Here is an 11,721-nt window from a genome sequence, read left to right as displayed (position 1 = left end):
ACTTATGGCCACTACGACCTTGATTGTTTGGTGTTTAGGTTTTGTGTAATCAACGTCGTAACTTCTTTATACAATCTCAGATTTTAACGATCTTTGTATCCACACGTTCGTATTTGAGTCTAATATAATTTTCGTTTAGATTACTATTGTTAAAAAAATTTACTTACGATTTATAAAAAAAAATGTTTATACATATATTCACAAAGAACGCATGTATATAAAGATCGTAAATAAAGATATATTAGTTTTTCACGAGAGTAATCTAAACCAAAGTTGTAGTAGACTTAAATACGAACATGTGGATATAAAGATCGTTAAAATTTGATATCGTATGAAGAAGTTATGACATTCAGAACATAAGACCTAAACCACGAACACAAGACCTAAACCAAACAACAAGACCTAAGCAACCAAGCATCTTAGATTGCTCCCGTTAAAAAGTAATATATTGTTACTTACGGTTTTATAAAAGAACGTTCATACATATATTTATAAAGAACGAATGTATATAATGATCGTAAATAAAAATTCATTACTTTTTAACGGGAGTAATCTAAACGAAAGTTGTGGTAGACTAATATACTAACACGTGAATATAAATATCGTTAAATCCGAGATTGTATGAAAAAGTTACGACGTTTAGAACACAACAAATACGAACGCGTAGATATAAAGATCATTAAAATCCGAGATCATATGAAAAAGTTACGACGTTCGGAACACAAGACCTAAGCGAAACACAAGACCTCGGCAACCAAGTAGCTAAGGTCGCGGTTGCCATAATAATGAATAGCCCCGAACACCTCATTAATGATTGTCCTACGTAAGATGTCGTAAAAAATCTAAAGAAACTAGCCATAAGTATTGAATGTGTACAAAAACAGCTAGAACTTATTTTGGAACAAAAAAAATATTAAGGACTAAATATGCAAAAAAAAAAAAAAAAAAAAAAGATTAAATGTGTAAACAGTGAAAAATATATTATCTTATTAAGTCATTTTTTTTCCGGTTTTACCCAGAATAGTCTGTCATAAAGACTGAATGTGTATAATTAAACAAGGTGAAATGACAAATATTGACGAAAAAAACTCAGTGACCAAATCTGTACAAATCAAAAAATATATTACCCTTTTAAGTCATTATCCTTAAATTTTAAGATCCTTGCAGTTATATATTGGTATCACCTGTAAAAATATTATTAAAAAAAAGTATATCATATAGATAAAAAATTAAAACACTTGGCATTGTACATAAATAATAAGATCGTATACTAACAAGTTTCAGGTTATATACTCTTAATTGTTATTACCCACAAAAACAGTACAACTACGTTACTACTACTATGGGTAAAAAAGTGTATACTTTTGCTAATATCAATAAGAAATAAAGTACATTACCTATACTAGTAAAAAAAAGTAAAAACAAAATTGACCCACTAAAAATCCCAAAAGCATGATATTGAACCTTTAATAATGCAAAATACAAAACATGAGCCAATGGCTTCCTTTTTGTTTCCAAATATTTTCCCACAAATCTAAATTACAAATACTTACATGTTTTTTTTTGTTGTCTTTCATTTTCAACAAACTAAAGTACACAAATTGAAAAGATTACAAAAGAATTTACTTTTTTACCATGACATCTTAATTGCTCGCTAACATTTTATAAGGGCGATAGCGTCCAAATATGCAAACTATTGGAAATCAACGGTCACGATTTTCTCCAAAATTGTTGGAGACACGTATTGAGTTTTAGATGTATAGATGGATTTTTGTGCTCCATGTATGTGTGTTTCGTGTTTGTAAACAAGAAATATGGACCCCATCATGCCTGTAAATTCAAATTGGAAAAAGTAAAAATTTAGTTAAAACCGAAACAGGTCGAACTCGTAAAACGTTATAAATTGATTTATTTAAAAATAATTTAGTTATTATCATAATGGTTAATTTCAAAAAACACTTTATATTTTGTGTTTTTACAGTTTAAACCTCAAATTTACTTTTTGCCTAAAAAGACCTTGTATTTTTTCATTTTTTCCGAAAATCCCTCAACTTTGTTTTTTTTTTTTTTTCAGAACAAAATCTTCAACCTTCTAAATGTTTCCAAATAAACCCTCAACCTTTTTAGTTTTTCTCGAAAAAACCCTAACATTTTACAATTTTTTTTCGGTTAATCTCAAAAAAGAAAAAACATTGTATTTTGTATTTTTTTTTTCTGGATTAAACCTCAAATTTATTTTTTGCCTGAAAAAAAACCTTGTATTTTTTTCATTTTTTCTAAAAAAGCCCTCAACTTTGAATTTTCTCCGGAAAAAAACCCTCAACCTTCAAAATGCTTCCAAATAAACCCTCCACTTTTTTAGTTTTTCTCGGAAAAAACGCTCACATTTTACATTTTTTTGGAAAAAAAAAATTACTAAAAGGGCCAGATCGGTAAAAATGAAAAAAATATAAGGGTTTTTTCAGGCAAAAAATAAAGAGGTTTAATCCAGAAAAAAAAAACACAAAATATAATGTTTTTTCTTTTTCGAGATTAACCCTAAAAAAAACTGAAAGTACAATGTTGTAACAGAAAGAAATGAAAGCGTGATGCTATAATATAATACACAAATAAATGAAAGTAGGTTGCATTTCTTGCATTTAGGCATATGTATGAAAGTAACCAATAACACATTTGAAAAAACCCTAAACCTTAAACCCTAACGCATACAGATATAGTTTTGAAGGGGGGTGAAATTGAAGGGCTTACCAATTATTGAGGAATCTGAACAACAATGAATGCAACGAAGTATAAACCCGCAAAAATTGCTGTTCCAGCAAGAAAATTGTATAACAGCTGTCGATCGTTTTTTGTTGGTATAAAAACTGATTTCAACGTGTTAGTCAGTTCAAACAGCCGACAAGATACCTAAACAAACAAAAAAAAAATCAGATACAGTACAGTACAGTACAATACAGTACAGGACAGGACAAGACAGAACATGAAATGACAGGACATGACAGCTTTATACTGTGTTTGACATGTGTTGGATAGGGGCCGAGACTGATGCCCAAAAAGCTGAAATGACATGACAAGACATGACAGCTTTATACTGTGTTTGACATGTATTGGCCGTGTACTGTGTTTGACATGTACCGGAGAATATGAAATGACATATGACAGGACATGAGAGCTTTGTACTGTGTTTGGTATGTATCGGACAGGGATCGAGACTGATGCCCAAAAAAAGTTGGAAGAGGGACTTGCCCTAAGTTTCTTTGTATGTGCAAAAGACGTAAATGCCCTTGTCATGAGTCTGGTTTCATTAATTAGAACGGTGGAAAGGAGATATTGCTAACCAAGACATAGACTGCGGTTGTAAGCATGAAATTGAGCATTGGATAATTTGGGATGAATGAGAGAAGCCACTTTGGTTGTCCATTGGGGATATCCGATCTGCGCCATTTTAGAAAATATAAATCATTTTTTTTTTTGAAAAAAAAATAGGGAAATGATAAAAAATGATATGGATAAAAAGAAAACATAAATTTATAATTTGAAAATAATTGAGGGTTGTACTCACCTTAGCCAGATATGGAATTGAGAAATGTATGTCTCCAAAGTGATCTTACCAAGCCAACTATAAAAATATGGAAAAAAAATATGATTGAATTGTTTAATATATATAGTAAGGAATACGTGGAAGGGTATTTTTGTAAATATAGTTCTTGTAAAGTGGAAGTTAAAGAGAGCTTACGCGAATAGAGTTAATGAGTAATTCCGAAGATGTTGAGTGAAATTCCTCAAGCAAATGTAGACACTGAAAACAAGAAGTTTGTGCATTATTTAATTGTGAGTAATAAATTTTTTTTATTAAATAATAGAACTTAGCATTACAAAACCTCATTAAAACCCAAATAAAATTATTATAAAAGAAAACCTTTTTCTGTTATATTTAGAGAGTAAATTACAATTTAATTAAAATCATGAAACTTATAGAATAAAAAACATTTTGGGTTAATCTAAAAAAAAAAAAAAACCTTATATTTTGTGTTTTTTCCGGATTAAACCTCAAATTTATTTTTTGCCAGAAAAAAACCTTGTATTTTTTCATTTTTCACGATTTGGCCCTTTTAGTCATTTTTTGCCAAAAAAAAATTGTAAAACGTAAGGTTTTTTTTTCGAGAAAAACTAAAAAAAGTTGAGGGTTTATTTGGAAGCATTTAGAAGGTTGAAGGTTTTTTTTCGGAAAAAAATACAAAGTCAATGGCTTTTTCGGAAAAAATGAAAAAATACAATGTTTTTTTCAAACAAAACATAAATTTGAGGTTTAATCCAAAAAAACACAAAATATAAGGTTTTTTTTTTTTAGATCAACCCAAACATTTTTGTCATTTAAAAATTAGATAAATAATAATGGGTTATAAAATATATACATATATAGCAATTTTTCATTCAATATTTGCTAGCAGATAATGAAAAAAAATAAAAGTAAAATAAAAAATAAAATTAATTACACACGTTATAGGTATCCATGATGTGTAGGGGTGATATTTGTTGTATGTAACCTTATCCAACTTGTATATATACTCATACCACATATAACCCCCCTGAAAAAAAAATTATCATAAGCCCATTAATTCTCTCATAAGTGAAAAAGACATAAATGCCCCTGATCAGATAAAGACTAACCATAACAGCTACAGAAACAATGGATGCCTTAACAGTGCGTCTCCTCTTGCTATCTGACTCCTCAAGTTTTTCCATCCACTTTTCAACCTGAGATAATAATAATATTATTATATATTATATAATATAATTTTTATAGAAATATTATGTAGGTGTTAAAGTTTTTAAAAGCTTATACATTAGGGTGAAGATATGCATAAATCATTCCAATAATCCAGATATATCGATCTAGTCCAGATCTAAAATGCCACTCATGTAATCTAGGGAGATCTGGTTTTGCAGGATCACTGTAACCTGTAACAGAAAAATAAATAAATAAATAATTAAATAATACTTTAAAAGATTAAAAGAAACACTCATATATAGCATACAAGATTAAAGAGCTGTTTATTTTTTTCACATAAGTCATATATTGGTAAAGTGGCTGAATGGATAATGATGTTATCTGGATTAAGTGATGTATAAATATTGTCTGTTTCTTTTCTAGACCAAATAAACCATCTGAATTTAAATTAAATGACCATTTTACCCTTACATTCTAAAAAAAAATTCATTAGGTTTAATCTCAAAAAAGACCTTATATTTTGTGTTTTTCCGGATTAAACCTCAACTTTATTTTTTGTCTCTTGTATTTTTCCATTTTTTCCAATCTGGCCCCTTTAGCCATTTTTTTAAATGTGAGGGTTTTTTTCGACAAAAAAAAGGTTGATGGTTTATTTTGGAAGCATTTAGAAGGTTGAGGGCTTTTTCGGAAAAAATGAAAAAATACAAGGTCTTTTTCAGGCAAAAAATAAAGTTGAGGTTTAATCCGGAAAAAAACACAAAATATAAGGTCTTTTTTGAGAGCAACCCTAATCATTAAGCCAAGTTTTTTTGGCTTAACCAATTAAGTCATTAAATTAAATAAAATGACCATTTTACCCTTACATTCCAAAAAAAAAAATTCCACAATATTCATTAAGCCAAGTTTTTTTGGATTAACCAATTAAGTCATTCTATCCAGATTAAGTCAAAAAGAAACAACCATGTATAGTTGTTCAAATTAAATGCTTAGCCCATTAAACTTAATGACTATAAAAAGGGCTTTTGACATAAAAGTCCTTAAGTTTGACAAGTTTTGTCACTTTAGTCCCTGTGACGATTTTTTGCTCGTTAATGCCCAATGTAGGTGTCCAGGGACAAAACCGACAAAATTTAACAAACTTAAGGACTTTCATGTCAAATTTGGAAAACACAATTAGAATATAAAAACATATAAGATTTGTAAACTTAAGGGGTTTTTTTTTTTTTGCAAATTTAAAAAAACATACTTAGGGTAAAAACATAAAAGATTTGTAGAAAGAAGAAAACCAACAAAACCTGACAAACTTAAGGACTTTTATGTCAAAAGCCCATATAAAAAATAGCAAATTAGCACGCATTAAAGAGAAGAAAAAACATTAAAACATACCTAATATGAATGCAAATGGGCCCCACACTAAGTCAAATACTCCAGGAACTTCCCACACCAAAATGACAACAAGAAAGCAAGCAATGAGCTTCATAATCATCACTAATTTGATCTCATTATATTTGCTTCCAATAGCAAGTGCTCCATAAACCATAAGAGTGAAAAGAGTGTGCATAGGGCAAATATAATACAGCATATAATCATTGTTAAGAGCTATACAACAAAATGCCACAAAAAAATTCAGCCTCCACATCATCTGCAACAACAAAAAGAAAAAAAAAAACAAAAAATACTATTTAGATGAATCCAAAGAGTTAATTAATCTCATAAAAGACCTTATACTTTGTTGTTTTTCCGGATTAAACCTCGAATTTATTTATTTTTTCTGAAAAAGATGTATTTTTTCATTTTTTCTGAAAAAGCCCTCAACTTTGTATTTTTTTTTCCGAAAAAAAAATAAAATAAAATAAAATAAAATAACTCTCAGTCTTCTAAATGCTTCCAAATAAACCCTCAATTTTTTTAGTTTTTTCTCGAAAAAAACCTCACGTTTAACAATTTTGTGTTTTTTCGGGATAAAACTTCAATTTTATTTTATTTTTTCTGAAAAAGACCTTACATTTTTTTATTTTTTTGATCTGGCCCTTTTAGTCATGTTCTTCTGAAAAACTTATAAAATATTGAGGGTTTTTTCGGAAACAATTTGGAAGGTGAGGGGTTTTATCTGGGAAAAAAAGTTAAGGGTTTTTTCGGAAAAAATAAAAAAAAAATACAAAGTTTTTTTCAGGCAAAAAATAAAATTAAGGTTTAATCCGAAAAAAAAAACACAAAATGTAAGGTTTTTCATGAGATTAACCCTTTTTTTGGAAAAAAATAACTAAAAGGACAAGATCGGAAAAAATGAAAAAAAAAGTACAAGGTCTTTTTCAAGCAAAAAATAAATTTGAGGTTTAATCTGGAAAAAAACACAAAATATAAGTTCTTTTTTGAGATTAACCCTAAAATAATTGCAATCTTTTGTCCAACCAAAAAAGGTGGGACATGTATGTGAAAAAGACGAAAATGCCCTTGTCATCATTGTCGTCTAAAAAGATTGGTTAGATTAAAAGTAAAAAAAGAATAACCTGAGAGAATCTTGCAACACTGAAATCTTTTCGGATGTAGTAATAGGAAAAGTTTCCAAAACCAGTCATCCAGACATATGCAGCAATAAAAACACGAATGGCATTGTATATCTCAGTAGCAGCAAAGTAATGATACATTAAAAACAGAACCTGTGTCACATTAAACAAAAAAAAAATAAGATATAATCAATTTCAAAATAACTGCTTTTTTTTAAAGGGTTAAGCTCATAAAAAACCTTATGTTCTGTGTTTTTTACGGATTAAACCTCGTTTTTATTTTTATTTTTTTCCTGAAAAATACCTTCTATTTTTTCACTTTTTCTGGAAAAACACTCAACTTTGTCTTTTTTTCCGAAAAAAACCCTCAACTTTTTTAGATTTCTCGAAAAAAACCTCACATTTTACAAGTTTTTTTGGAAAAAAAAATGACTAGAAGGATTAAATTCAAAAAAGACCTTATATTTTATGTTTTTTTTCCAGATTAAACCTCAACTTTTATTTTTTTTCCCCTGAAAAAGACATGTTTTCACTTTTTCCATAAAAACCCTCAACTTTGTCTTTTTTTCCGAAAAAAAACCCTCAACTTTTTTAGATTTTCTCAAAAAAAACCCTCACGTTTTACAAGTTTTTTTGGAAAAAAAATGACTAAAAGGGACAGATTGGAAAAAATGAAAAAATGCAAGGTCTTTTTCAGGAAAAGAATAAAGTTGAGGTTTAATCCGGAAAAAACACAAAATATAAGGTGTTTTATGAGATTAACCCTTTTCCTGGAAAAGACTTCTTTTTTCACTTTTTCCGAAAAAACCCTCAACTGTCTTTTTTTTTTTCCGGAAAAAACCCTCATCCTTCAAACTATTTCTGAAAAAAAACCCTCAACTATTTCAGTTCTTTCCGAAAAAAACCCTCACATTTTACTAGTTTTTTTGAAAAAAAAAATGACTAGAAGGGCCAGATCGGAAAAAATGAAAAAATACAAGGCCTTTTTCAGGAAAAAAAAAATAAAAAGTTGAGGTTTAATCGGAAAAAAAAAACACAATATATATAAGGTCTTTTATAAGATTTAACCCTTTTTTAAACTGTAAAATGGTTAGGAAATGAGAAAAATACTGAACAAAATTCTTGCCTGCATCCATCCTTTCCATTCCTCTGTTTGATGTCTATTGAGATAAAGTATTGATTTTCCTGAAAATGCTGACTTGTCACCATGTTTTTTAAGAGAAGTCATTGCTGAAACAATGATAAGAAGACTGTATAGGAACAGGAAAAGATCCCGATTGTAGCTCTGCACAAGTAAAAAATAATAATAATTAAAAAACTGGGAGGGTATTTTGGTCTTTTAATGAAATAGGAAGAATGGATTTTGAAGGATTCCTTACCTTTGCAGATTCTGGAATCAAATGGGTTCGATCACATAAGTAGAAATAGAACATAATTCCCCCAAATTCTGACCTATATTATATACATAGTAAAATCAAATGTAATTGATCAGATTAAAGAAAAAGACAAATCAGAATACAACTAACATCAAGAAAGTAAGTAACATGACTTACATTGCCCTTAGGGTTGCTCGATTTTCAAGTAAAAAGGACTCATCCATTGTAACAAATCTAGAAACCAAGATGTGGAGAATGTAATTAAAATTTTCAATGAAAAAAGATATCTTTATTACTTAATTGTTAACTAACCTAATTAAGTTTGCTTTAATGGAAGCAGCAGGTTGTCTCATTGATGCAGACTTTGTGAGGCCTCCTTCAAGCAAAACAACTCGATCATCTTCCTTAGTTACCACAGTTTCCAATTCAACCAAACTATTGTCTGAATGTCTGCTTCCAAAATACATGAGTAAGGTGTTTTTTTTTCTTTTTTATGGACATAATGTGGACAAAAGAGATAAATGAAGGTTAGAGTGAATGAAGAAATCAAGAAACTTACAGTTTAGATGGGGAAGAAGACTTCTTGTATTCAAGCCACTCAGAATAAATCCAAGAAACAAATATAGGGATGATTCCAAGCAAAAAGGACACCTTCAAGATGATAATAATCATTTAATAAAGACCTTATTATATTGTCTCACACTACTTTTGAATAAAAAGTAAGTATGGTCTCTCTAAACTTCTTTGTTTGTTATTTCTGTTGTTCTGTTTCCATTCCAGCTTATACAGTAAATGGTATAAAGTTCACATTAAAAAACATCGAATAAAGTATTCATTTAACTAATCTTTTCTTTTTGTTGTTTCTAACACAGATTGGTATTCTAAAGGGATACAAATTTTACAGAACTCAAGCTAATTGGCAACAATTTAGTATGCAAAGAAGTAAGCACTTAAGATGTTGTGTATAGATTGATCTAAGAAACTAGTACAGATTATAAAGATATTTGGTAGTATGTGCAAGATTAGTAATTATTCATCAGGGATTCAGGGGTATCATTGTTTCGAAACATTTAGATTTTAGCAAGTACATTAACCTGTAGATGTAGAAGGATATGTTGGTAGAATAAGAGGCTTATTGAACATATGCATGAAGTTAAATAACTGATCCAGAACTAGAGATATGATCTATCCTATGTCTCAGATTTGACAGATTGACAGAATGAGATGACATACTTAGATCCATATAACGTGTGATGAATTTGCATTGTATGAGATAAAAATGGTGATTAATGGATTTGCCTTAGGTGGGATACTGGACAAGAGGTAAATGGTGAAGATTCGACTAATATTGTATTGCAATAAATAATCACTAATCATAGAGCTGAAGGAGTAAAGCTACTGTTAGCTAATACATTATCTATCTTCAGTATTGAGCAACAATAAGCCGCTTCAAAAGTTATCAGAACACTGACATGATTGCTCTCTCCAAGACAATGCCAATACAAATTGTAGTTCAAAATATCGAAAATACTAAAGCAGAAGTAAGCCAACCCAAAAACAGTAGTCAATTTCAATGATACATATCAACAACCTGAGATCATTAACTGACAATACTTCAGAGTGAAAAACACACATTTCCCCACACTATATGAATTTCAAGTTCATCAACTTCCTTTTACAATCTAATCAAAGTCGATCAATGGTATTTAGATCAAAAGAACAAACAAATGCACATCGAACCAGATCCCAGAATCAGGATTTACAAAACCAACTAAGAACAGATCAGAGATTTAAGTCATTTAACTGACCAAAATAAGCTTTTTAACCTAAGATGCATTGGTTAAATCTTTACCTGGCCAGGTGTAAGAGGTCCAGAAGCCACCATTTTGATTGAAACAAGCGGATTTCGATTCGGGAATCACCAATGCCTTAACAATAGAGCAGAAGAAACCCAAATCAAATCACGATGCGTAGTTCAATTTTCGCATCGATGATTCGATCTATCCAGATATACAAGTACGAATCTCCTCAAGTATATGTATGTAAGTTGGAGAAATAGTAATAATATAGATAGAAAAGCGAGATCAGACAATGAAACCCTAACTACTAGTGGAGAAGAAGGTAGAGATCTGAAGCAACAACAACTAGGAAATGTATTGGTAGGGTGGGGTAGGAGTTAACGTCGTCGTTTGCTTCAAGAAATGAAGATGGGAAGAGGTGTCTTTGTCTTGTATATATTCAATTAACGGTTAAACGGTGGTTGTGTTTGTATACAGTTTTATACGTACATCACAATTCATAGCTACTGCACTCTCCTCTCCATTCTCTAACATCATCTTTGGTGCTTGTTCGGGCCGGGCCGGGTCAGGTCGGGTCGGCCGAGGATTGAATGAAACGATATATGTTTACTAGTCCACAAATCACACACAATTGTTTTTTTCAATCGAAGGGATCAATATCATTTTCTCATCCATCAAAATGTGTCAATATTTTGCAAATAAGTCTTTCAATATAATAAATTAAGAATAGAGTAAATTACACAAATTCATATCTCTTTATTTTTAAAAATTAACTTGCAGATGTCATTCCTGGTTACTTTTAAATTTGCACGTTTCATCCATGTTGGATACATGAAATGACTATTATGTCCTTTTTACTCTTTTATTTATTTTACTTTTCTTACAATAATTTATAGTATGCAAAATAAAATAAAATAAACTCTAAACCATTTTCCCTTAAATTTTTCGACAAACAATATCATTACCACCGTCGACCATCACCTTTTTTTCTCTCAGAAACACTATCGACAACCACCTCATTCACCATTACTACCCTCTTGTACAAACACCAATTGGAGCAAAAAAAAACATAAAACATACACACCTTGTATGTGTGTATTGAAGCGATACGGAGAGGGCAAAATGAATGTCGTCGTCGCCGCCTGTGCACTTCGGTTTAGAGATATACATGTCGTCTAGGGTTTCCAGTTCTCCCTGGTAGAGATGAAGTCGCCATCACAACAGAATGGAGAAACAGGAAACGAGGGAGGGATGAAATTATGCCTCCTCCAACTATCTGGAAGTTGTCATCCCCCTCTCACTTAATT

At 30.2% G+C, this 11,721-nt stretch overlaps 1 protein-coding gene across 1 annotated transcript; it reads right to left on the bottom strand.

The window, feature by feature from the left end:
* Window positions 1-1,427: 1,427 nt before the first annotated feature.
* Window positions 1,428-10,913, bottom strand: LOC145162951 (protein REDUCED WALL ACETYLATION 4-like). Its single transcript, XM_079081915.1, has 16 exons — window positions 10,468-10,913; window positions 9,175-9,266; window positions 8,928-9,065; window positions 8,793-8,849; window positions 8,619-8,691; window positions 8,366-8,524; window positions 7,243-7,392; window positions 6,119-6,374; window positions 4,847-4,962; window positions 4,672-4,758; window positions 4,501-4,589; window positions 3,737-3,799; window positions 3,563-3,619; window positions 3,339-3,435; window positions 2,749-2,907; window positions 1,428-1,830 (listed from the first exon to the last, which is right to left on the bottom strand). The coding sequence occupies exons 1-15, from the start codon at window positions 10,498-10,500 to the stop codon at window positions 2,752-2,754; spliced, it is 1,623 nt and encodes a 540-aa protein (XP_078938041.1). The 5' UTR covers window positions 10,501-10,913; the 3' UTR covers window positions 1,428-1,830; window positions 2,749-2,751.
* Window positions 10,914-11,721: the final 808 nt, after the last annotated feature.

This window comes from Lactuca virosa, chromosome 1 (genome assembly GCF_052849685.1).
Source record: "Lactuca virosa cultivar CGN04683 chromosome 1, Lactuca_virosa_CGN04683_v6, whole genome shotgun sequence".
Taxonomy (NCBI): domain Eukaryota; kingdom Viridiplantae; phylum Streptophyta; class Magnoliopsida; order Asterales; family Asteraceae; genus Lactuca; species Lactuca virosa.
Note: the sequence above shows the minus strand (reverse complement) of the source record. Positions and strands in the feature narration are given on the sequence as shown.